General features: G+C 30.8%; 2 protein-coding genes and 1 pseudogene across 2 annotated transcripts; 1 reads left to right on the forward strand and 2 right to left on the reverse strand.

Annotated features, from left to right (window-relative positions):
- Positions 1-1,450: 1,450 nt before the first annotated feature.
- LOC130827178 (GATA transcription factor 8-like) lies at positions 1,451-6,840 on the reverse strand. Its single transcript, XM_057692830.1, has 4 exons — positions 6,616-6,840; positions 6,123-6,168; positions 5,012-5,278; positions 1,451-2,656 (listed from the first exon to the last, which is right to left on the reverse strand). Exons 3-4 carry the CDS (start codon positions 5,234-5,236, stop codon positions 1,931-1,933), a joined length of 951 nt encoding a protein of 316 aa, XP_057548813.1. The 5' UTR covers positions 5,237-5,278; positions 6,123-6,168; positions 6,616-6,840; the 3' UTR covers positions 1,451-1,930.
- Positions 6,841-12,180: 5,340 nt separating this feature from the next.
- On the forward strand, positions 12,181-20,370 carry LOC130826869 (polyadenylation and cleavage factor homolog 4). The gene is made up of 7 exons (XM_057692471.1): positions 12,181-13,051; positions 14,702-14,803; positions 15,290-15,550; positions 16,258-16,377; positions 16,496-16,909; positions 17,534-19,210; positions 19,559-20,370. Exons 1-7 carry the CDS (start codon positions 12,650-12,652, stop codon positions 19,571-19,573), a joined length of 2,991 nt encoding a protein of 996 aa, XP_057548454.1. The 5' UTR covers positions 12,181-12,649; the 3' UTR covers positions 19,574-20,370.
- Positions 20,371-21,751: 1,381 nt separating this feature from the next.
- On the reverse strand, positions 21,752-23,354 carry LOC130826701 (RNA polymerase II C-terminal domain phosphatase-like 4; annotated as a pseudogene).
- Between the last annotated feature and the right edge of the window lie 4,481 nt (positions 23,355-27,835).

Raw genomic sequence — 27,835 nt, forward strand, 5'->3', positions numbered from 1 at the left:
GTTTTTTAACCAGCCGGAAACTTTGCTTTTTTGTACAAAATAAAAAGGTAGTTTAATTAGTTGGAAAAACTACCCTGAATAATACGAACTTTCACTGATTTTCCTACAATAATACGAACTTTTAATTAACCATGAATGATACGAACTTTGATACATATTTCCCGCTGGCATACCATTTTACCTGTTACCGGTAAACTTACTCATTCCTTTAAAAAAAATTTTTTGGCTGATAAAACTAAGTAAGAAAAATTACCCTGAATAATACGAACTTTCACTGATTTTTCTAAAATAATACGAACTTTCAATTAACTATGAATAAAATACGAACTTTGATACATATTTCCCGCTAGCATAATGAAGAAATGGGGAATAACCGTTTCTCCAGGTAAAGAACCGGTCAGGTATGCTAGCGGGAAATATGTATTAAAGTTCGTATTATTCATGGTTAATTGAAAGTTCGTATTATTGTAGGAAAATCAGTGAAAGTTCGTATTATTCAGGGTAATTTTTCCTAATTAGTTTATTTTTTGTTAATTTTTAATTTATTGACATGTAGTCTTTAATAAATAAACAAGTATTAACTAATTTCATCAAACATTTCTACAAATAATTAATTTATTCATCTAACTTAAAAGCCAACAAAAATATTTAACACTTTCAACTAGTAAAACAAGCCAACTAAAAAGCTAACAATCACCAATTAAAAATCTTTTGCCAAAAACCTCTATACATATTTAGTACGCCTTTGATTTCCCTGTCAATTTTTATTTTGTTTTTTCACTCATGTCAATATATTATTTTAATCGTAATAATATTTCTAATAAAAGGATCAAACAAATTATACTTAATTACACATTAACTTTTAAATTAAAACTAAAATAATTAATTGATCGATAAATATGAAGTATTTTTGGATGATGATGGTGAACTTGGACCCTCAAATCATGAACATTTAAGATCATAATGAGCAGGGAAGCAGAACGTGAAGTGCCGGTAAAGGAAAGCAACATTTGAAGAAGATGCAATGTCATCAAAGATTAGGCCAACATAACCGACACTCTTTAAGTTCAAAATCAATCACAATATAGTGGAGTTTTCTTTTCTTTATTTGCACCTTTTTGTCAATAACTTGCATTGAAAAGGAAAATCATACCTAAATTCAAAAGTAATGCTTCATCATACATTACAAAATTGTTTGGTCAAACGGCTGATAGTTTATAATAAATAGCTTATTAAAATAGAACAGTTGATTTGATGATCAGCTAATTTGTTCAAGAATAGTTTATCCATATTCCTAAATTGTTTCGAAGAGTTAATTTATCAAACATTAACTTAAGTTGGTTGGACCCCTCAATCACTTTTGTGTGCCAAAATAAATTAAAATTGAACTATAACCTAAAACTACAAAATTTAAATTTAAATTTGCTAAAATACACAAATTAAAAAAATATATTGGAAAGTTAAACTGATTAATAAAAATATTATGGTAAACATCATAAAACAAATATTCAGACCGACACTTTTAACTGCAAAAAGAATACCATAAAAAAGATCCATACCTAACAACCTTAATCATCATCATCATCGTATTCCGCTCATAAGAAATAAAATTTTACCTAGCCTAAATCCTTAGGTTCTACAAAGTTTGTATTTTGCTCCCTCAACTCTTCCTGATTTTATCAATCTCCATTCCTTAATAACTCCTCTACTTAAGCTAAAAATAGTATTGTCACCTAAAGCTGCTATTTTATCGCATTGCCCCCTCTCTGTACAAAAAAACCAATGAACCAAGATATATCTAAGCCACAAATCCACAATCATGGAGAAACAATAACAAATGACACTAAAACTCGAGGCTGACCGAAGAACGGAACCACTGGGCTCCGCCACAACGATCAGATACATTCCGAGAGAAGGCTGCTCTTCAGGATCACATAAATGCTGGGACAACACCGGGTTTTGGGGTGAGCTCGGGTTGTTGGCAGCTTTGTGGTGCTGATGAGGTTACTAAGGGTTGTTCCACAGTGTTCTTGGTTCTCATCTCAAGGACTTTCTTGTGAGAATTCGAGTGTAATGATGGAACGAACGTTGGACTTGCTGCAGGCCGATACTCTGGAAAAAGACGGCCTGATTTGTATCGGACACCACACGCATTGCAAAGGGTTTTTGGACCCATTGGACCCGCCCTCCATTGTGGGGTCTTCGTAATCTCGCAGTGCAAGCACCTCCGTAATGATTGGGATGTGGGGGTTGCATTTGGATTCTCGTTCTGATTCTGGCTTATTCCACGAGTGGGAGGTAGAACCTTGATCTTCGTTTTCTTCTTGGGGCGAGACTCAGCAAAAATTTTCGTGTCGGAGAATGAAGCATTTGGTATGGAAGATGTTGGAGAAATGAAGTGAGCAAGAGGGTTGAATGTAGCTGGACGAGTTCGCTTGCTGCGTGCTCGTTTTTCATAACCGGTGGAAAGAGTATTTCCTTTATAAAAGTCGCTGCTACTCTCAAGGACTGAAATAGGACTGGAAGTTTGAAACTGATTTCGCGGTGAGTCCTTGGTGGAAGACGTCGACTGACCTTCCTTAAGCGTCAAGCTACCACCGGCAAATGAATCATTCATAAACATCGTTACCCACTCGATTGGAACGATATCCTCATACTGCAACCACAACAAAATTCATTCATCAGGAATGTCAAAGCAATTTTATCATTCATCAAAGAGTCAAGGTCAGAGTTAGAAACTCAGTATTCCACACCAATCAGGGTCAAAAGGGTCATCGCTCAAATATAGACATAAAATTAGGGTGGGGGGTCATCCTTCAAAGTTAGACAATAAAAAAATCAAGTAAAGGTAACGTAAATAGTACATTCTCAATCTGAAAGATAAATTAAGGTTATAAGGTACAGTTCCTGCACCTGTATAAGAACTTTGTCAGACAAAACAGAATGCAGATTGACTATTTATATTCTTATCTTTAAGTAATTTCGCACGAAGATTACTAGACTAGTATGCTACCTTTTCTCACTGATTTGATCCGTTGTTGAATCTTAGTCCATAAATTAGAGGCACAAAGTTCTTAATTATACTCAAACTATTGAACTACTTTATTATATTGTTGATTATGTTTAAAATTTTCATATATAAAGTAAAATTAAACATAATTTTTCATTTATATAAAAAGCAAAAATAGATTCATTTAAGATTTTATTAGATTCTTCATCTATAAAATTTAATATACTATTTTTATTATTATAATTTTTATAAAATTTATAGAGATATTGGGGAGTTATGTAAAATGACTTATTGAGCAATTTTAGCTTATTTTAATACTAATAAAGGATTATACGATCAAACCAGTCAATTTTAATATTTGGTAAACTAATTGATTTAAACAATTTATTGATATAAATAAGTTGTTTTTGAACTAGATGCTCATAACAACCGTTTAAAATTAGCTGGTCAAATCAATTAATGAAATCAACTGATCAAATCAATAATCGATTATCTGCTACTAACTATCATTTATTTGTCAAATATCCCGCATTAAAAAATTAAAACAATTAAATATATAATCCCCATGATTTTACCAATGTCCTAGCGGCAAAGATGCGGCAAGAGCGACGTCATAGTACATTATTTTAAAAAAAATAATATATGCCAGCTGGCAATGTATGGCATTGATCTAAATTCTTAAAGGTTTGAACAAAAACAGCACCACAACATGACAGCAATGTTGCAAATAATTCCGTCGGTGGATTAACATCCTCACATGATAGGACTAATAATATCTTCCTACCACGTGACTTCCCTTAATACTCTAATTATTACTCTTTTTGATTAGACATAGATCAGTATTTTCATAAAAAAAAGGAGTAGTTATTCACTAACAAAAACGAAGCTCAATCCTCTTAATTGGATTATTTCTTAATGGTGATGCCAGGAATTTTATGTTATGGATTTAAAATGTAGTAAATAAAAAAATGTATACAATTATATAAAATTATACTCTGGTTTTAAATACACTTCTTGATAATAAACCAATTTCTACCTTAAAATTGAATATACTTTCATACTTTCATAAGCAAAGCATTTAATTTAATTCACCATTTAATTTTACATAAATTTTTGTATAAGCTCAAGGTCCAATAATCAATATAAGTTAAATAACGTAATAATAAAAATAATTGTCATATAAATTCTTATTTTGAAATCATTTCAAAGACAGAAATATTTCTTTTAAAGAATAGCTCTTTAATTTATTGGTAAAATATTTCTTTTAAAGAATAGCTCTTTAATTTTTTGTTTTACCAATGAATATTTCAAATATAAATCAATTTTAAATAGCAAATAAAAAATAGATTTGTATAAACATTGTTAATTGATAATATTAACAAAAACAGTATCAAAGTAAATAATATTAATATTTCCATTTTAAATTCAAATGATATCATTTGATTTCATTTATTTGTCACTAATATTCTATTGGAATTTAATAATCAAGCCCTAGGCAACATGCTAGCTGGAGAAATTTAAAAAAATAGGACGTTTTATAATTTTTGACTTTTGAAAATATAGGGCTATAAATATTTAAGAAGCAATAACAAAGGAATTAGAAATTAGAAATATAGATTATTATAAACTGTTAAAAATGTTTTTTTACATGGTAGTATATGCTCTTGTTTACTTATGAAATGGCAAAATTTTCTCAATATATATTTTTTAAAATTAAACTTTAAGAAAAAAATTCCATTCATTTCTTAAAACCTTAGGCAACATGCTAACTGGTCAAGGGTTGAGCAATATCACTAATCACTAATTAACAAAGAATACCAAACTATTAACTTTTTCCCCAAACTTACTAATAATAAGGCTAATTAGTTTCTCTTACACTCCCTTTCCCTTTCCCCTGCCTTCCCCTTCAAGAATTTTGTTCAAACCTAAGTAATATTAGTAATTTTCAAAAATTACAAAATTGACGACTCGTGGTAAAGCCTTAAAGGTGTAGAAACTCACAGGAACAAAGAGTTCAGTAGAGAGGTCTGAAGCGCTCTTACTGGTGGCGGCAGAAAAAACGGGTGAACTTTCTGACCAATAAACCGGCGGAAAATCATTGTATTCCACGTCAATTCCATTATTAACCAATCCTTTCTCAACGTCGTCGTTCGGGCATTCAAGCAGGTCATCAATTTGTTCGAAGAAATTGCAGCAATCAATCTCCTCCATTTTTGTACCACTCATTATTATTCTTCTCAATCAATTAAACTATTACCTCTGTTGTCTCTGTCAATTCAAGAAAAAAATTAAAAACGGAAAATATATTATTTTTTACGTTATTACTGACATTATAAAGGAAATATTTCCTCACGAAAATTAGAATTCTGAAACTGAAGTGAGAAATGCAAAGAAAATGGTGTATTTAATTTATAAGTTTTAAAGAGGAATGACGCAAATATGCACCGTTCGCATTAAAAGGGCACTAGAGAAGCATTATGATTGGATACTGTGACGTAGCAGTACTCAATCACGTAGTCCAGCGTGTACAGGATAGTGGAGCACGTTACTAACTTTAGAAATTCCTTTTTAAATGAGAAGATAAATACTTTATAAATCAGAGAAAGTTCCCTAAAATTTCTTTAAATATAAACATTTGACCGAAATTTAACCCGTTAATTAATGTAATTATAGGTTTTCAAAATTTGTGAATTTTTATATTTTATTTAAAGTTTAGAAACGTAACCATTTTGCAACAGTTTTTAGATTTTTGTTAAAATTCAAGGATTGATGACTTAGAAAAAAGATTAAAAAAAAGTAATTCATCAGTTTTAATTTCAATTTTATTTCAAAAAAGACAAAGCTACCAACTAAAATAATTATAATTATATTAAAAAAATAATTGAAATGAATACTTTTTAGTAAAATAAGAATATGTCGAAACAGAGAAACTGCAAGCTAATTGCAGGCTGGTTCATATAATTACCCTTTCGAATGTAACATTTGTGTATTTACAATTTTAATATTAGAGTTTTTTATAATAAATGTAAGAAATATTGAAATAATTATAATTATATTCTATCATATTTTTTCCGTATTAAAATTGGAACGATAGATGAGAAATTGAGCTAACCTTCGCTATATTCTTCTCAGCAAAATTGCAGCTAAATTAAGTATATCTGCAAAAAAATACAGCAATAATCTCATGAATAGCAGCTAAAAATAGAGAGCTGTAATAATGTGAAATGAACGTTGATTAGTAAATTTTACACGCTTTCTGGAAACATTTCCCCAAATTTGAGAATAACTTTGAAAATTCCACAAAAACCGACAAAATGGCTCAAACTTCGACAAAAATTGAAGATTACAAAACAATGGGCGCCAAAAATGACGAAATTTCACCTCTATTTCCAAATTTCGCATTAAATTCGCATTTCAATTGAATAAGCCCAATGTAAAAATTGAAGAAAAATACTGAAAAATCCGAATAATTAATCAAATCAATTATCATCACCGACCTTTTAAATTCGCAATTGAATCCAAAAATTAGCATTAAAATTGAAAAAAATACTGAAAAATCCAAATAACAAAACAAATCAGTAATCAATTTATCGTCATGCACTGACCTTATTCTGGTACTGCAAAGATGAGAGAGAAAGATGGAGGAAGAGTAGTTAACAGTTAGAGAGTGAGGAGAGAGAGAGAGAGAGAGGAGAAAAAGTTAGCTTAATAAGAAAATTAAAGAAAGGGGAGAAGAAGATGAAGTGATGCAGTGGGAAGGTAGGTGTGAGGCTTCCTTTCCTTTCTACTCACTCTATTATAATTGCTAGCTGTTTTTTTTTGTTTTTTTTTTTTTTTTTTTACAATTTGTTTGCCTTCTCTTCTTCTTCTTGTCTTGATGTTGAAGTTTATGAATTTCTTACTTTTTTAAGTTTGATTTTCATAATTGCAATTAATGGTCTTTAAGTTCTTTTGAGAAAGTTATTAAAGAAAAATCTTATTTACTCCATTTGTCTCATAAGGATAATCAAGAAAATGCTATAAAAGTAAGTAAAAAGTGTAATATGTGGGTAGGGATGGCAATAAATACTAGATCCGGTTCGAATTCGTGGATTCAGATTCATTTTAGGTTTGGATCCGTTTTACATTGACGGATCTGGGTCTGGGTTTTAAAAATACCCAGATTCAGACCCGTAGATCTCAAGGACCTATTTTATTATATGAATGTATACCCAAAGCTCACTGCCCAGACAGCTTTAAACTACTCAACTCGCAAATCCCACTCCTCATTCTTGCCTACTGATCTACATTGAAAGAACTTAGTTTTCCATAATGCAACAATTGAAAGCCAAAATCATATCTGGCATTACCAAAGTTAGTTGTCAATTGTGTATTCCATTTGACGATCTAAGTTTTTGACATAATTTTTTTTTTCTTTCTTTTGATATTTATTCAGGTTAGTATGATTGAAGTAGTTTTTTTTTTTTCTAATGGATTTATTTTTTTATGTTTTTGTAATATATAAATAGATGATTTTACCAAATATGATTGACAAGTATGCTCTTTTGAGTGTCACTCCATATTTAAAATTTTTGACTTTTGTTGCAACTTTCCTCAATCCTCGCTCATAAAAAGCTTCTTTGGGAGAAATTTGAAAGCATCTGCTCCACGAAATGTGAGGAAAAGTCCTAATGTAGTTGATCTTCATATCATCTCGTTTTGAGCCATTCATTTTTTATTTGCTAACTGACCTAGATCTAAATAAGATGGATCCGTTTTGGACCTGGATCCGATATTGAATCCATAGTATTCATGGATTTAGATATGGATCCTGAAAATTTAGACCTGTGGATCTAGATCTGGGTCTTACCAATGAAAACGGATTTGGATCTGAGTCCAGATGAACTCGGTCCAGATTCAACCCGCTGTCATCCCTAGTTTGTGGGTATGGTAACCTTTGATAATAAGAAATTCATTGTTTGATGGATAATGTTATTTACCATCTTTAAGGCTGTATATAGAATTAACAAATTTTTTTATTATAATAATTTAAATTTTTTAGGGGAGTAATTGGAAATTGAAAAATAATTAATATTTTATATAATTATTTTAAATTTTTAAGAATGAATAAATAATAAACTTGTTAAATTAGGCTGGACTTATTGTGAATGCCAGCATATTAACGGGGGGACACAAGTGCACACACTTTATAAACCAAGGAGATATATACCATCCCAAAACCATATGGCTATGGGAAGAAGGTCTCTAATAGTTTATAAAGCGTGCACACCATTTTCAATTTATCGATGTGGGATAACTCATCCCAACAAAACCAATAAAGTATAATTAAATTCATATGTTTTCCAAGCAAAAATGATACCTTTTTATATTCATTTTAAGTGTTCTATTTATTTTATGCACTTTATCCAATGCATTTGTTCAATCTTTAATATATCTAATTATGTATAATCAAAAATTATGAAAAGTTGCCTTTAAAAAAAATTATAAAAAGTTAATACTAATAAAATTTACATTAAAACGAATCAAATAAAATTCTACATAACTATCTTTTAACTTATATATAATAAAATACAATATAATTTAAGAATTACAAATAAATAATATCCAAAAATAAAAAGAATACTTATTATAATTTAATGAAATTGTAAATTATGGTTATTTACTTTACAAAATTTAAACAAAAAATTGAGGTAGATCCAGCAGTGGGGTCCACGTCTCATGCGACCATCTTCCCCACCGAAATCTAATTTATTTATTTTATTTTTTAATTAAAGAGATTGGGGAACAAATTATTGTCACCGTCAACGGTAGTAGTACTAGTAACGGATGCGTACCGTTTTCTTTTTATTTTTTCCAATCCTTATATTCCGCCGCCCTTTTCATTTTATCGCCACCCCCTGAGTAAATTACCATTTTACCCTTACTTTATAAAAAATTAACAATATTGCCATTAAGGGTGAAATTCCTATAAATACCACACTCCACCTAAAATTATTCTCACTACAACTAAATACAACTCACTAAAGCTAAATCTCGGAGCAAAAATTAAGTACAATCCCCAAATTATTAATCGAGGTAAGTTATTTTTAAATTAATTAGTTGCAAAAAAAAAAAAAAAATTCAAAACGAGGCGCCCAAATTTGAAATATAAATAATATAAATTAAATACATTAATGACTACAATAATAATAATAATAATAATAATAATAATAATGACAACAACAACAACAAATTAAAAACATTACGTAAATAAAAAAATCTTAAAAATTTAAATTTATCAACAATAAAAATTTATACGGAAAATAAAAAAAAATTAATACGGAAAATAAAAAATAGTACTAACAATAATAATAATAATAATTTAAAAAAAATTAATACGGAAAAAAAAAAAATTCACAGGCGCACAGATCTGTGCGCCTGAACCATGGTTCAGCCGCCCAGATTTGTGCGCCTTTTTTTTTTTTTTTTTTAATTTTCCAACGACAACTTTACGTACCGCATCCGACTCATAGTCGCTTTCGTTAGCCATATTTAACCAATTACGGGTTACCACTTCTTTAACACTTTTTAGAGAGATAATACCAATTTTTAGAGAGATAGTACCATGTTTGAATTCGTACTTCATACGCATTTCAGAATTCCATATATATATAGACAAATCTTACGCATTAAATTCTTATTAGTGTTATTAAGCGTGATTTACATTTATTAATTAATTTTTAAGTATAGTGGCAATTTTGTAATTTTTTTAAATACAGGGGCAAAAATGTAATTTTACAGGGGGTGGCGAAAAATAACATCACCCTTATTTTTTCCTCTGATGGATTTTTTTCGTTCAACCCTGGTGTTACTGCTTTCATACCGGAACCCACGTCTTTTGTCTTTATATATATATATATATATATATATATATATATATATATATATATATAATAGTTTAATTAATAGATTTATTAGTTTTGAGATTTTAGATTTGTTTGGCAAATACTCAGTATCAGATAGAATTATTAGTTGAAAACTTTAGATGGTTAACGAGTTGAAAGTATTAGTTGATAAGGTAGTTGTTTAAGCTAACTGTTTGAGTCAATTGTAAAGATGTTTATCGAAAAATTAGTTATTAATTGTTGATTGTTTGTTATAGAATAGTATGTCAAAAGCCAACAATCAATAAAAAAACTACTATGAATAGTTTTTTGATTTTCGCTTAACGAGTAATTTGCTTAACTAGTTTAAAAATATTTAATCAAACACTTTTAGTCGTTAGACAAACAAAAAAACAATAGTGAAAAGCCAATAAAGCAACTAATTTTCAAACACCTTTTATAATGTTTTATTTTGAGGTCTTTTCACTTGAAGGATTTATCAGGCTAGAGTATATGATACTTAATGGGTGGAGCAATTGTATTTGTTGTTTGATCCTTGTGTACTGCACTTGAGTCTAAGTAGCTACTAGTTAGTAGACTTGTAGTTATATAATTATAGTTATTTAATATTAATAGTCTAATCAACTACTTAATGATAATTTGTGGATTCACAAGTTTCATTGAAGAACAATTTGATGGAGTGTTGGAATGACGCTTGGTTATATCTCTATCCTTCTTCAAACGTGAAAAGATGATTAGGGATGGTTTAAACCATTTTATAATGCTCATCTAACTTTGTGTAACCACATAATCACTGCATTATATTGTTGGATTATTTGATGTGAAAAATCTTTCGTTCTGAAGCCAAATGGTTGCATAATTAAAAAAATTTAAAGATATCATGACGAAAGTGTAAACAAATGCTTCTCGATTTCTTGGCTAAGATTGGGAGAAGTAGGTATCTAATTGTGGCGTTAGCTTGAAGAAATGGGAGTATAGGATTAAGATAAAAGACTTAACTTATTGGATCTTATCATATGTAGAAAAATCTTGACCCACAGCTAATTGTTTAGCATTGACTCTTTGTGTATTTTGTGTTAGAGTCGTGTTTTGACAACTTCATTCAGATACTCTCCAAATAAGTGACTTGTCAAATATGATTTTAGGTTTGACCCACAACTAATTATTTCGCATTGACTCGTTGGTAAAGTAGAATTAATGCATATCATCAAGAAAAAGCTTAGATTTAAAACTAAGTTTGAGAATGTAAAGGTTTTGGGTTTGAGGAGGTTTTCAAGTGTTCTTTAGTTAATGAAATTCAATCATTAAGAATTATAACAATCTCTTTTACATAGACTTGCTTCCCTAGATGAGAGACAACACTTTGCTTTCAACAAGACATGTCTATTAAATTGGAGTCAATTAGAAAAAACAACAAAGAAGATTAATTTGCTCAAAATTGAGAAGAGCAATACTTGGTAGTTGCCCAAGGAAGAGATTTGAGTTTTCAGCGTTATTTTATAAAATTAAATATCACATGAATTTTAGAATTTAAAAATATATTTTAGTGGTTAAAACTTAAAAGTACTATACCTTGTTTGGATCATTAATATTATTTATTAATGTAAGATGTGAAAAATTGAATCTTTCTATATGCAAGACAATGGCCATTAGGCTCACAAGTCACCCCAAGCACATCCACTGTCAATGTAATTTAAAATTTTATTAAATATAAAAATATATAATATACAATTGGAATCATTATTACTTACAATTAAAATTTATCTTTGTATTAACTTTTACAATAGCAAATCGAGAAAAAGTTAGAGAGTTTCAAAGTTTATAATTCTTGTAAATTTTATAATTTTAGTTAAAATAACACAAAAAATTTACTTATTTTCTAAAATACTATTTAAAGAAAAAAAAAAACTTAAATTTAGAATTTATACCATAAAAATATTAGGATTACTTTATCAATAATTTTTTTTTTAGTAAAACTTTATAAAGACTATACTTGTAGAACTTAATACAAAAAATTTTACTCATTTGAATTATACAAAATATTTACATAAACCTAATTTGATGGGATAAAGACATTTCTATGAGAACCATGATTTCATCATGTAATGTTTTTTATTTAGTACTTTCTGACTTTCTGTTTCATAAAATCTGTCCAATTTCTACTTTAACTCACGAGTCAATTTTTTTTTGAATTCTCATAAACACTCTGACTTATTATTCTATCGTATTTATATATTTCTCCTATCTTTTCATAAAATAATACTTCATTTTTTTTTTATGAAAAGTTATTTTTTTCTCGATGCATCCACTAATTCGTTTGAGGCAAAATTAGTAGGAGAAAGTGAGCTTAAATAAATTTAAAATGCCCCAAATTGTTTGAAGGAAAATCAAAGATACTTGTAGTAAATTTAAAAAGTCGAGCTGCTTCTTTCCATCTTGATCTCAATCTTCTCACTTCCGTCTTTCGCTCGATTCTCTCTACCTTCTCCTGCTTCGTGGATCTGCTTTTACATGCTTGAAGCTGTTTTCGGGTTACGTCAATCGGTTTAGGGTTAGGGTTTGGGGTTAATTTCTCGGTGTAACAATTTTTTTTTAATTTTCTTTTGGATTGCAATTTGATTTTGTTGTAATTATTTGAATTTTCAAATTTTGACCAAGATTCGATATTGTATTACTGTAATGAAAAAGATTGTATGTATGTAAAATTAGGGTTAGGGTTTTGAATTTTGATACATCAATTGATATAGTACTGTAAATGGAGATGGAGAGTTCTCGTAGACCACAGTTTGATAGATCGAGAGATTTGATTGCAAAAAAGCCGCGATTAACAGAGGAATCAGCAGCGCTTAGTGGCAGACAATTTCAGCAGCCTTTGCCCCAACAAAGATCAGTGATTGGTTCTGGTTCGGGTGCGTCTCGATTTCGGACTAATACCAATGAAAGAGATAGAGATTCGGATGATTCGAGTCGTGATTCAAGTCGAGGGTCTTTACAGCAGTTTCAGCAGCATCAGGAGCTGGTCAACCAGTATAAGAATGCTTTAGCTGAACTAACATTCAATTCAAAGCCAATTATTACGAATTTGACAATTATTGCGGGGGAGAATTTGCAGGCTGCCAAGGCCATTGCGGCCACCATTTGTGCTAACATTATTGAGGTGAATTTGCATTCGGCTTATTATCAATGGTTTAGTTTAGTTGTATTACTTTAGTTGTAATTATTTGTATGTATAAGGTAGTTTTGAAAATTAAAATTGCTGCTGCTAGTTAATTTCATTGTACTGTTGGGGTAATCATCACGAGCCATTCATGTTCTTGCCGATTCAGTTCAATCGTTTTTGTAAAAATAAAGATGGGATTAATGAATTGGAAGTATTTCTGGTTTACCTTGGTACCCTTTAAATACACAAGCGCAGTTCAATTACAAGCAGCTGATTTAGATTATTGGAAATTCGTTTGTGCACTAGTTGTTATCTTGATTATATAAGATAGTTTCAAGACTTCAAAGTTCGTTTTATATGTGCGAATGTGGATTTTATTACGATTTTGGTATCTAGAGCGTGAAACTATATCAATCAAACACATACATTGTTAGTTTCGTAAATAGTCTATGAGGAATGATTCTTATTTTGTACTGTTCAAATGGTTGATTTGGGGCACTGTCAAATTTTTGTCTTCGATAATATTTTATATATAACTGGTTGAATGCAAACATTGGTGCTGATGAACTTAGTTGTGTCTACTTTGTTGCCTACAGTTTGGTATAAGGTAAACTTGATTACAAAATGTTTCTATGTATTTGTTTAATTTTGCTCTAACATCCGGAGTAATGAAGGCTGTTAACTCCTATCAGGCTATCTAGTACATTTAGAATGCTCAATTTGACAGGACATCAAAGGTTCTACTAATAATGATGGTGGTATTGCTTCTGTCTTGTATTTGTTGTAGTGACGATGGAAGTTTGAGATGCAACTGTTGTTCAGAACTAAAAAGTTTAAGCTGGAAATCCTAACATAAAGTAGTTTGTCATCTTCATAGCTGCATATCAAAGATCAATGCTGGATGTAATGTTACATGGATTTTTTAGGAGACATTTCGTGCATCTCACCATGGTTTAAAGTTCCACAAGAATTGCTGCTGAAATTTTGTCAGTTTGCTTCCTTAAGTGTTTTGTATGGAGTCCGTTGTTTTTTCATTGATATAATAGTAATTATTTTCTAAGCATAGACCTTAAAATCAAGACTGCTTTGAGTTCGATCTTGATTTTTGGATTTCTAGATGAGTTGCCTCTGGTTTGCTTCGAAGGACAAGTGTCATTTGGAGTTTAGAATAGATGTATCAATGCCTTTATATATATTAAACTCTTAGCTCTTTCTTGGAAGCAAGAAAAAACCCATGGTAGAAGAGTACTCATTTAGATTTAGTAAGAAGCTCCTGGGATTTAATGTTTGTATAAACTGGGCAATAGTATGATAACTAGGAAATGGTTGCCTTATTGTATTTTATGATGTTCTCATTGCCAAGGAAGTTTCTTTGCAGGCCAATGTCTGTTTTCTCATATCTTCTTAACATGAACTGTTTCATAAATTATTGGGGGTTAGAAATCCTTGAGGAACTTTTGAGCATTTCGGTGACGTGTGGATTTACATTTGTGCTATATTCCTTAAGAGCTTGCTATATTATTAGATGGATTTGTCTCTGTCCGTAGTAGACTAGTAGTCAACTTATTTGGTTATTTCATTTTATCTGTCTCACTTTTCTTATCTTGATAAAATTTGGATTTGATTGTTATTGATATCTAATTGCAGGTTCCTCGTGACCAGAAGCTGCCGTCTCTTTATCTGTTGGATAGCATTGTGAAGAATATTGGTAGAGATTACATCAAGCATTTTGCAGCAAGATTACCTGAGGTTAGAATTTGAATACTCTAATTACTTCTGTTAGTTACTGTCATCTCCCCTAACTGCTTCAAGTTCAACAGTCTTGTGCTGGTCTGGTAAAGTATTGGTATCAATTCCTTTAGGCTCTTAGGTTAATCTGACCAGTGTGTCTAATTTCTCTGAAGTTACATCTGCAGTTCAGAAAACCATTAACCGCCACGCAAACCCCTGTAAAAATCTTTATTGAAAAGTTCGCTTCTTGTAAGAATTCCATATATTCTTAAAAAAATACTGTTTTGAACCTTTTTATCAAATATATGGCCATCATCTGCAATTCGCATATTGGCTACTGCAGTATCAATGTATTTTCATGTATACTGCCTTCCTCCCAACAAAAATGACATGACATGAGAAACCTTATATTTTTTTGTGATGTGTGCTATTATCATCATACCATCAATTATTTCCTTGTCAATATTCTTTAAGCTTTTCAATTCCTCCCACTGGAATACGTAGGTTTTTTGCAAGGCATACAGGCTAGTTGATCCTTCAATACATGCTGGTATGCGACATCTTTTTGGGACCTGGAAAGGTGTTTTTCCTGCTCAGTCATTGCAAATTATTGAGAAGGAACTCGGGTTCCCAACATCTGCCAATGGTCCCTCATCTGGGACTATTATGTCTAAGTCTGATTCACAGTCTCAGCGTCAGTCACATAGTATTCATGTGAATCCCAAATACTTGGAAGCAAGACAGCGTCTTCAGCAGTCTAGTAAGGTAATATCTACAGCTGGTTCTTATACAATTTAGTTTTTTGATTATATATGTGTATTTTGAAAATGGAGTGATTCCGAAAACAAATGTATGTACTTGTTGTGTGAAATTGGACAATGTTGCTTATCTTAGATGTATGTACCCATTACATAACATAGAGTAAAAATGCGGTAACAACTGATGCAGTTATCCTAACGCCTAAATATTAGTTGTAACCATAAGCTATCCCTTTATACGACCAAAAATGTTGTTTTTTTACACCTTTACAACACGGGAAATACCAGTTCGTTGTTTTTTAAAACCTTTACGACGTGGCCGACGCGATGTGATGCGGCTTTGTTTTTACACTATGTTGCAAAAGGCAATGTTCAAGTTGTAATTTCATTAGTAGTTGGGTCTTAGGTAGATGCTTGTATTTTTTGGTATCTGATGGCTGCTTTTAGTCTGCTGGGCTGGAAACCCTTTAAGTTGAGTTGCCTTTTGACATGATAAACAGTTTGGACTTTAATAATCATTATTGTTTAAACTTGCGCCACAATATCATTTGTAATGTTGTTGCCCAAGCTTTTTAATCTGATGAGCATATGCTTTTTTTTGATTCACTTGATACCCTCTGCAACTTTATAAATCCTATTTTTTTGCTCAAAAATTCTCTTTGGAGGGTATTTGGAATAGGGACTGACTTCATCTCTATGTTTCAATGCGTGTAGATGAAAAGTACAGATGCTGGTCTCACAGATGTTGATTATACGGAAGATGTGGAGAAGCCAGATAGAACTACAGGTGTAGGAACGGAAAGGTCGTGGATGAATCCTTCTTTGAAGTTGCATGTAAGGGATACTACTCGTCTTATTTTCTTTCTAGATATTCAATTATTTGATTGCCATATTTGCTTTGATAGTCGACCTTTTAATTCCCTTGTTTAATTGACTGCATTTTCAATTTTAGAATATTCGTCCACAAAGGGAACCACTGAGAGAAGACGGTTTACATAAGGAGGGAGGTGTGTCATATGGAGATTATGAGTTTGTGCCTGGACTTTCAAGACCTGTAGGCACCTCAGGTGCTAAACCTAGTGAGAGGATTATTGGGCAAAGAAGACTTGGTGATGACAGTGAGGGGGAAGAGTCAATTTCTGTCCAAAGGAATGGATATGATATTAAGCGTGGGATTCCAAACTATGTGGCAAGTAGTATTCCTTCTTTGCAGAATCAGCCAAGAAATGTTGCTGTGATGTCTAGGAGCTGGCGGAACTCTGAAGAAGAGGAGTACATGTGGGATGATTTGGGAACAAAGGCAACAGATCCCGGAGCTACAGCTATCACAAAGAAAGAAATTTGGTCTGATGATTTAGAGAGAGTGGTAAGATTTCCATTATTTAAATGTTGATATAGCTATATTACATTCATTGTTTTTACCGAATGAGCTATGTACTGACTGTTTGGAGAACAGATGAGGCAGAAGGTTGACATCATCAGATAATGTTTTTTCACAGAAATTGGACATTTTTTTATCAACTAATTTAATTTTTTTAGGCTTTTTGAAAATTTTGGATTCCTAAAAGGGGTGTATACTTTTGGTAGCTGCAATGATCTTACATTTTTCGTGCTTATTGGTCTGCTTCCAAAATGATTAAAAAACTGTTTTATATATTATGTCTCGCTTGTGAAGCCTAATATTCTGGTTTGACCATGTCTTTTTATAGATGTGTATGCCTCACTATGATTGTGCGGTATCTTTGATTTTGAATGAAATGGCCTTTTGATATTATCATTTGAGTTTGAAGGAGACTTTAGTCTTATCTCTTCATTATGCATGAATGGCCAATTGAGCAAAACTTTGCTGTACAACTTTTCATTTTCTACCCCTTATCTATGATTTTCTGTGAATTGTGCTATTTCTCTTGTAATTGTTCCGTGTTCCAGGTCTTTTTTGTGCAAGATATGCATTCATCCTGCTAATTGATTGTGCATTACAAATATGTAGGAACTAGGTAGCCACCTTCCTAAATGGCAAAGCCAGACTGAAGTCAGGTCCAACATTGAGAGAGAACTTTCTGTCGATACTCTCTCATCTGAACAGAAAGAACAAGTGCCATTTGGACTTTTGAGGTCTTCTCTTCCATCTCCAGCTGGTGGCTCTAGTTATAAATTCCCAACTTCTGTTTCAGCATCTACCGTTCGTCATCCTTCTCCTGGGAAATCTGTTGTAAACCAGCCTCTACCTTCTCCATCTATATCGAAAAGGGATCCTCGTCAAAATCTCATTGAGAAGGAACATATGAGATCTCATCCCTTCAATCGATCTGATCCCAGGTTAGCTTCACTCCCAGGGCAGTTAAGCACAGGGGTTCGTGATAAAGGTTTTCAGGACACTATACTTGCTCAGAATCAGAATCTTAATTTGCCAAAATCTCAAGGAAAGGCTTTGCAGAAACCACCTTCACCTTCTTTTCCGCAAAGTCATATCTCTTCGTCTGAGCAGCTCTCTAATTCAGAGACTGAGCTTTCAGGTGTTTCTCAGAAAGCTCAGCAGCTGCTTGGTTCCTCTTTGAAGGGAATTACTTCATTAGATAGTCCAAATCCCATTACTGGTAATCTGCAAGGTCAGTCGAATGTGAGCAGTTTATTGGCTGCTGTTATGAAAAGCGGGCTTCTTGCTGGTAATTCTGTTCCGGAACAGATTGGGGTTCAATCTCCTTCGACTACTTTAATTTCATCAGGTCCTAGTGATTCAACAGCTACTATCTCTCAGAGTAAAGTAGAAAAGCCCACTTTGGTGCCTCATGTCTCTTCTCCTATGAGCAATTCATTGGCACCAACACTGAATGCTGCGGCTGCCAAGTCAAACCCACTTTCAATCTTGAGCACATTGTTATCAAAGGGGTTGATAACTGCACCAAAAACTGAAGCTGCTCCTTCTGTTTCTGCGAAATCCGAGGATCAGCTACTAGAGCAAAGCCCGACTGTTGAAACTACAACTATTGTTACAGATTCATCAGTTTCTGTAGCGTCTGATGCTTTACCTGAATCATCTACTAAGATGATTTCTTCCTTGGATTCTAAAGGAAAGACATTAAAGACGGTTGAAAGTACAAAAGAAGAAGTTGAAGATCTCATAGGATTTGAATTTAGGCCGCGTGTACTGCGGGATTTGCATCCTGCTGTGATTGATAAACTCTCTGATAATCTGCCACATAGGTGCACTGAATGTGGTCTTCATTTTAAATTGCAAGAAAGGCTAGCTAGACATTCAGAGTGGCATGCTTTAAAAAATTCGATACGAAATTGCTTGAATAAGCCAACCAGGAGATGGTATTCAACGTCTTCTGACTGGATTTCTGGGAAGGTTGGATTTCCTTTTGGCTACAGCTCTGCCTGTATCATGGATGATACCAGTGAGACGAGAGAAGAGAATGAGAAAATGGTTCCTGCAGATGAAAGTCAATGTGTATGTCTTTTATGTGGTGAAGTTTTTGAAGATTTCTATAGTCAAGAAAGGAATGAGTGGATGTTCAAAGGAGTGGTTTACTTTTCTACAACATCCGAAAGTACGGGAGCAGGATCTTGCAGTGACAGCAGCTCACATAATTTGATTGTGCATGCCAACTGTATGTCAGGCTACTCGGGTCATGACTTGAGAATTATAAGGGGTATTAAAAAGGTAAGTTTCTATCTCTAGAATGTTGAACAAAGATTTCTTTGATGATTACTTTCGACGTTGTGAGTTACGTACATTTTATATCTTAGATGTGCTCTCTAAGAGGGCTTTGCTTATCTTTTACTAGGTTGATCGTGGATAATTATGTTCTTTTGCTCGGGTTTATCTAGTTTTAGTCGTTTAGCCAAGTCTATTTGCATAGTTGTCTAAGTAGAAATTGTTCAACAGCAAGCATCTTTTTGTATGTCTTCAGGGATCAGTAAACTGTCATCAAAATGGTTAGGCTTGTGTTTATAGTACCTTTTAATGATTTTCTACTCTGATGAATTGTCTGCGATATTCATTTTACAGGAAAAGGATACATGATTTAGCGAGAGAATATTACCCACACAAACTACTGGAAATCCTGCTGGGCTGAGATTGAGGCAGCCGTTATGGTTTCTCGAAGCCGGTGCTACTTCTTAGTGTCCTTTGCTCAATGTATCTTCATTCTGTATTATTGCAGAGGAAACTAGAGGTCATTCGATACAGGGCTTGTTAGACCTTCTACTGCCTTGCCCCTCTGCATATTTTTTGGTTGAGAGTTCTATAATAGTAAAATTGAAGTTAGATTGCATCTCATCAATTTGGATTGACTTATTCGCTAGGATATTTCGGCACGGATGAAGTGAATGAATTTGCTATCTTGAGTACCGGCCACAGAGTCGTGCACTTGCAAAGCTATTAGAAGGCATCTTCTCTGCACCGTTCAAGGGAGCTTGCGTGAAACATTTCAGTCGTTGATGAGCTAAATTTTGCCAGCATGCCCCTGAGGTCCTCCGGCCCTGAAGTTTTTATTTTTCGATTTTTTGTTTTTGTTTTCCGTTCTTTCCTTTTAGGGGTGTTGGGAATTGGGGGATGGTTTGCTGTTGGTTTGGCATCTCAGTATGTTTTGTATTCCGAGCTTTAAAGAGGATTTTCTTCTGGATAGTGTAGGCTACTCTTTTGTAGAACTACTTAACAATGGGTCTCGGTTCTCATATCCCCTTAAAAGGGTGAAAAAAAGATAGAAATGCAAAATAAAAAAATTAAAAAATTAAAAAAAAAATTAAAAAAAAGCTAAAAGAGAAGTGGAGAAAAAAGCTCCTTGACTTAAGAGATGAAATTTGCTTATTGATGAATGCTTTAGCATCTAGTTCAATTTAGTGGACGCTGTTCTTGTTCTTACGTTATTCAATAAACTATACAATACACTATACAAGTGGAACAACTAATTTTGTTTATCGATTAATGACTAATAGTCACTATGCAAATGTAATAACTAATTTGCATTAGGGGTAAAATATTTTGCTAATTTGTGTCTTTGATCTTATGTAAAAGATTGTCTTTCAGTTAACTGATCTCAACAAAAGGTTTATTAATGAGTTATCTGATCTATAATGAGATGCATCTCACAGCGAGATACATATTTTACTTTAAGATCGTCTCATGTAAAATTTTATAAGGCTTAACAATCATGAGCACAAGCAAAAGTTTGATCCCCGTGCGTTTGGTGACGCAAAGAATGACGGCAATAATTTGAGATTGTGGAAAGTTGCTTCTTGCTGCCCAACTTCTCTTCACGTTGGTTCCAAAGAAGATATTCATTTTGTAAGCAAGTTGACTCGATGCTAAGGATTTAAGTCCAACATTAAGTATTGTATAAGAAATTGAAAAATTAATATAATAAAATTCTTAATAATTCATGCATTTTTAAATTTTAAGGGTTAAGCTATACATTCTAAATTTAGAGTCTAACTAATATAATTGGTCTCTAATAGTTTAAAATATTTATTTCCTATAAAATGGAAATTGATGATGAAATTTTGACACAATCCTAACAAAATAAGGATATAAAAATTTAGAAATAGCTACTCTGCAAAAAAATCGTCTTTATCACTCTCAAACGACCTCAAAATAAAAAGCTCATATTATCATACTATGTATTAGATTGACTATTTAACTATGTGAGGACTGAGGTGCGTGCACGTCGCGTAATAAAATTTTCTCATATATTAATATTTGATTTGAAATCATAAATCTAAAATACAATCATAGAAGGGAAAAAAAAAAATAGAAAATGACAATTTCATATTCATGATCAAGGCTTGAGCAAAATTCCCAATTATGTGCTTGCTTGCAGGAGGTTATTTCCATGTAATATGGGCTGCCATGTGTGGGGTGGTACTAGATCTTGTTTCTAACATTCTTTTTTAGATTTTAATGGTGTAAAAACCAATTTAATAAGGGTATTGATAAAAATTATTAAAAAAAAAAGAGTTCTAGGCTTTAATGGGTATGCAAAAGTAAATTGATTGCAAAAATATCTTCCTTTCCATGTCACAAAATTTTGTGTAAGACGGTCTCAACGTGAGACGACATTTCTCATCCATGGGTTGAATAGCCTAATAAATACAATTATAAGCATTTTGCCTTTTGTTTTAGGTTGTTTCACCGAGAGACGGTCTAGCACAAGAATAGCTCTTTTCGAGTTGGTCTTTGCAATTCAAAGGTACTTTTTGAACACTAGCTAACCTTCTTATCAATTCTCTTCTTTTGCTTCTTACTCAATGACTTATGATTCACCAATACCCTTTGAAGTATTTGCCACACATCTTTGCTTGCATAATCCCCTTTCCCATCATCATCATAAAATTCAGCATGAACATTCTTTACAATCTCTAAAACCCTAGCTAAAACCCCAATTTCCTCACTTTCATCCCCATCCATTTGAGACCATGAATCCTTCGGAGGAGAAGCATTGCGAACTTTATCTTCAGGGATAAAATACAAAAAGAAATTATAAGGCTGTATTTTCAACAAATTCGACTTATAATCACCCCAAATTTCTCTATTGTCATCCATTACCAAAAACAACTTCTTCATGTTCCAAAACAACATCTAGAAACTTCTTATGCTTATCCAACAATACACAATCATCCCTAGAAATAACCCTCCAATTATCAAAATATTTCCTATAAGGATCAAGCAATTTAACACAATTCCATGCATGGGTTTTACACCCTAAAGTATAAATTGTCATTTCAAACATTTTGCTTGCTTCTAGAAGAAAAGTTCTAACAAATGGTCTTAATTTTGTCCATTCACCAGAACATCTTATATAAATTACACAAATCCCCATGTACATTATAATCAACTTTAAATTTTTTGTACCTAAGAAAAATCATATCTTCCGGACTTAATTTATAAAACTTTCTCTGATACAAATCGATAATAAAGTGTAATAGTTTTGAGTTATTAGGGTTTGAAAATTCAAATATCGAATACAAATAATTCATTTGAACTAAGATTTAAATTAGGGTAAATTTAAATCATACCATTATTTTCTTGGCCACATTTTGTGCATATTTTTTCTAAAAAACAGGATGTGGGCATGTTTGTGTGATGCTTTCTTGATTGATTGAATTGTTATTGAGAAGTCCTAATGCAATTTCTTGCCCAAATAATGAAGATAATAAATCTTCTTTGCATAATTTGCTTGTTTCTTGATTGTTTTATCCTTGATTTTCCATAATTTTGGTGGGTTTTATTGGAGTAAGAGATTTTGAGTTAGGGTTTTGGATTGGAATTGATGGGAGAAAATTGACTTTTTGATATTGTTATTTATAATAATTTTTTGTTTACAAAAAAAATACTCGTTGTTACTAAATCTAATGTCAATCATTAATTATTTGTTCAATAATTTATTGAGTCTCTAAAAGTTTGTCTTTTGCATAATTTTTAAAATGCATTTCGATCAACAATATCTATAACTATGAGATTCGGGTTTTATCTTAGTTAAAATACATATTACTTTTTTCAGATAGGATCGTGGCTCGATTTTCATTTAGTCCTCATTTTCCTACTCAACCTATGCGTAATAAAAAAAACAAAAAATATTTTTTTGAATACGTTTCTTATAATATTATAAAAATTACATATCATAATTTTATACATCAAGAATAGTATAACAAGATTCCAATACATGTATAAATTTTTACTCAATATCTTTTGATGTTATAGTTTATCGAGAACATGAATGAAAAACAATCCGTCTAATTATATGAGACCTAAACATAGCAACTTTGGGCTTAAAAAATGACACATAATAGGTACCTGAACCAACCATTCTATTGTTAGGTCTAGGAAATGACCGGGTCTTACAGTAAGCTAATTCTTTATTGAGGTGATCTCATCGTGAGACGACTATTTTAACTGCGTCAGCCTAAACTATTTAAAAAACAGTTGCTTTTTAATACTAATGGATTTTTTATATAGACTCGTCTTACAATGACACAGTCTGGTACAAGACTTGCTGCTTAGAATATGGTATTAGGTCATAAGCTTTTTTATAATAAAAATTTCCAAAATAAGCTTCGAAAATTCAATTTTTCAAAATAAATGTCTTTATATACAAGTTTAAGGTCAAATTTGTTCATTGTTACTAACAGCGAACAAGAAAAAAAAAACAGCATTTGACAAACAAAGACATTATTTACAATGCTTCTCAACTTGTTATTGACCTTTGCTACAAATGAAGTGTAATTTAAGAAGGGCATTTTAGTTCAACCAAAGGAAATTTAGGGTAAATATCATATTCATTTTGTTACATTTCTGTTCCTACATTTCTAAATTAACAATGAGATTATATTTTTGTTTTGCATTTCATCTATATATACACACACTCTTTTTTTTCTTTTTAAATATATACACTCTCTTATTGATAATATCATTTGCATATTTTTCTTTGCTATTTGTATTGCTTATAATTTTTCTCACATTTACTTTTTTATATTATTAATGTCTTTGTCCATAATCTCATCTTTTTTATTTTGCCATATTTTCATTTTATGAAATAGGACCATCACTTTTTAAGAGTTTAACCTTTATATTTTTTTATTTTAGTACCAACAACATAATTACTATCTCGTATTCATTAATCTTTGTTTCATATATCTTTCTTTATTTCAAATTCAAAAGTACACAAAAATATAATATAGTGCACATCCAAGTATAAATAAAACAATTTTAGCAAGACAAAAAAAATTAGTAATCACTAGGAGCCTCAATTTAAAAAGAAAAGGAGCGGCTAAATTGAAGAGTAGTCATCATCATCCTACCCAGTATATCCCGCTTATAGAAAACTAAGATCAGGGTCTGAAGAGGAAAAGACGGCGGCAACTCATACTCATAAAGAAGTGCGCAGCCAAAAGAGTCTCCCGGCTCAAGAAAGATAATAGATAAACATTCCTCTCCTCTCATTGAATAACAGATAAAATGGGATCCAAGTGGTGTCCAACTTCAAATTTCTATGCTATCATAATCTTGATGAACCCTCCAAAGGAAGATTAAAGAGTTTAGTTTTTAGGTCAATGTGATGTTGGGATTTACAAAATAGTAAAAATGTTAGGATTATGTCCCAAAATGAAAATGGAGTAAAATTATTAGAACAAAATAAAATAGAAAATGAGTTAAATTGAAAGTGGGTGTCATTTTCATTCATTAGACATTAGTTAAAGCTCTTAAAAAGGAGTATATCATAGGAAAGTAGGATAAATATATGAATAAGATAAAATGACAAATTAAATGTGTGAATAAAAATCAACGAAAAGAGTGTGAGTCAAGGGTGGATATAGCCCTTATTAATGCTGTCAACTAAAAATATTTAACAAGTTATTTTATTAATATGCTAAAAAGTACACTGATTAAATTGGTTTAAATATTAGGGGAATAATAATTTTCAAAGTTCAAATCTTATTATTAATATTTTTTAAAAATAATACTTAATACATAAATGATATTTGATTTTGTTTTGTATCCACCGCTGATATGAGTAATAGTCATAAATATAAATGAAGTAAATTATGTAAGACAGAACTCAAAATATAAATGAATCTAAAAACTATAAAAGGGAGGGTCTATTCCATGTAAGAGTATCTTTTATTCTTTAATATTTTCTCCATTTCAAATTAGTTACAACATTGGTAAAAATGACACTATTCATTCATCACTCTTAAATTGTAATTAGTTTTTAATCTATAGGTTAAAATATAGTCATGTGAGATCTTGATTAACTCGTCTCATTGCAAAGATTATTAATATCTGATTTTTATAATTTTTTATTATACATAATTAAAGATATTAAAAATTAAATTAGTGCATTAAACTGTGTAAAAAAGCAACATGTAAATTGGAATAGAGGAACAATGAATCGTGTGTAAATTGGAGTAGAGGAAGTAACAATCAATCGTGCGCTCCTGCTTGGATCACGTTCATGCTATATGCATGGGACTTGGTGATTGAATTCAATCTTATTTGAATTTTTATTTCAACTAATGTTTTATAGATAACCTAAATTCTTACTATCACGCTTCTTTGAATTTTTATTGAATTTGTATGAGTTTTTTTTTTTAAAAAAAATTCTACTATAAAATTATTGATATTATTGATTATTTTACTTTTTTTGGGAATCACCTAATGTAATTTTTAGAAACTGTATTATTGGTTCTAACTAATTACTACTCATGCAATATAGTAAGAAACGTTGAAATAAATCTATTTTTAATAAGAGTTGTTGACTATATTGTCAACTGTTCACAACACGAGTTAGGATATTTTGAGAGAAAAAAGGAGAGAAAAGAGAACAGTTGCCTATTATATTAAAATTCATCTACTTAATTTTTATTCCACTTATTATTTATCTTATTCATTAATTATAAATTAATATTTAAATCTCTATGATAAATTGAAAATCAAATATGACGGACAAGTATTTTGTATACTCTCTTGCTTTGCTATAAATCTCCAATAAAAAATATTAATGACAGCAAACTCAATAACTAAAAGAAACTATTTTTACTAAAAAAACTATTTGATTCCTTTCTCCACAAACATGCCCATCACTTACTTTAAATAATACTATTAACAACTACTACTTCTAGGGACCCATTCTTGTCCAATTCTTAACTTAGTATCTATATTTATTTGTTTGATTTTGCTACACAATATATATAATAATATAAAAATTTTATTTTAATATTTAAATTTAGAATAAATTTAATTTATTATTTTATCTTATTTAGTTTGCATTATAAAAATAAAAAAAAAAATTTATATTTAAATATTATAATGTAAATTTAAAAGGATAAAAGAAATATTTATTTGGCTAGTTGAGGGATACGTGCAACTATAATTTAGTGCAGTTCTAAAGAGACAAAATTAGTATCCTAAGCTATTGTACTATTTTTATTTGGTCAATTCGCCCTTTTAAGCTTTGTCTTCTCATAGTGTCATTATTTAGGCACTCATATTTTGAAAAGTTATAATTTAATTTGCTTGATTACAAAATGGCCCTACTTGCTATACTACATTGGGGTGTTTCTTTTTGTTGATTAGAAATTTGACTTTTAACTTTTAAATCTTTTAAGATACAATTAGAGGGTGTTAGGATTCCCTACAACTTTTTATTTTAAAAATTCTTCTTTTTATATTATACTACCTTCGTTTTAATTTACTTGCAATATTAGAGATTTCACATTATTTATTCATCACTTTTAATACGTGATTAATTTTTAATCTATAAGTTAAAACATAGTCAAGTGAAATCTTTTTTGATTCGTCTCAATGTAAAGATTATTAATTATTTTTTTAATAATTTTTTATTATATATAATTTGAGATATTAATGATTGAATCAGTGTGTTAGACTTCGTAAAAAAGTAAATATTACAAGTGATTTGAAACGAAGGCAACACTATATAAAACTTTTATTTATTTAAATTTTGACTTTTAAATAATTATAATTTAATCTTTTAGCTTATCTCAACTTCACTTCTAGCTTAGCCACTAACAAACAAATATTTGAAAATTGAAAGAGAATATATGTACCTTGTAATAGTGTTGAATTTGTACAAATTATGAACTGCAATATTAATTTGGGATCGCATGGTGTTTGCTGTATTATACAAGTACAAATGCTATCACATGATTGTATTAATAACAAAAATATGGCAATATTTTTTTATAATATTTTTTTCGTTCTATAATATTTCAAGTACATATTTTGAATATTAATGAGAATGAGAAAAATTAAGTTAAATATAAAAGTAAGATAAATTTGTTGATGAGATAAAAAAATATATAATAAAGAAAATTGAAGTAAAAATATGTGTTATAAACAAAAATGGAAAATTAAAAATTCTCATTAAACAAACTAAAATAAAAAAACTTAAAAAAAACCCGTGTCAGAGAAGGATTAACTCCTTTATTATTCCATCCTTGTGTATGAATTTTATTAATTTTATTCTCTCAATCTTCTTAATAAAGAAATAAATAATTCTCTGTGTAACTGATTTCTATTTAATGCAGTGGGCTGGTCTAACTACAAGGTTCGTTTTCCTTTCATTTTCCTCCATAGATATTCTTTCCTTTTTGAAATATTTTTTTAATAAACATAATTTATTTATTTAATAAGAAAACCCAATTTAATAAATCTTTTAATTTACCCTTATTCTCCCTTTTATTATCCTTATTACTCATCTTTTAGAAAACCAATTTAAAGTCATCTATTGACAAATTTTAAGGTCATTTAGCCATTTAAAAGAAAATATGA

The sequence above is a fragment of the Amaranthus tricolor genome, chromosome 11 (genome assembly GCF_026212465.1).
Source record: "Amaranthus tricolor cultivar Red isolate AtriRed21 chromosome 11, ASM2621246v1, whole genome shotgun sequence".
In the NCBI taxonomy this organism is placed as follows: domain Eukaryota; kingdom Viridiplantae; phylum Streptophyta; class Magnoliopsida; order Caryophyllales; family Amaranthaceae; genus Amaranthus; species Amaranthus tricolor.

Bases quoted from the DNA above. Each gene is read 5' to 3' on its own strand.
- LOC130827178 (XM_057692830.1), bottom strand. From the start codon at position 5,236: ATGAGTGGTACAAAAATGGAGGAGATTGATTGCTGCAATTTCTTCGAA. The intron at 2,657-5,011 runs GTGAGTTTCTAC...TTGTGGTTGCAG, and splicing joins CTACTGAACTCTTTGTTCCT to TATGAGGATATCGTTCCAAT.
- LOC130826869 (XM_057692471.1), top strand. From the start codon at position 12,650: ATGGAGATGGAGAGTTCTCGTAGACCACAGTTTGATAGATCGAGAGAT. The intron at 15,551-16,257 runs GTAATATCTACA...CAATGCGTGTAG, and splicing joins GTCTTCAGCAGTCTAGTAAG to ATGAAAAGTACAGATGCTGG. The intron at 16,910-17,533 runs GTAAGATTTCCA...ACAAATATGTAG, and splicing joins CTGATGATTTAGAGAGAGTG to GAACTAGGTAGCCACCTTCC.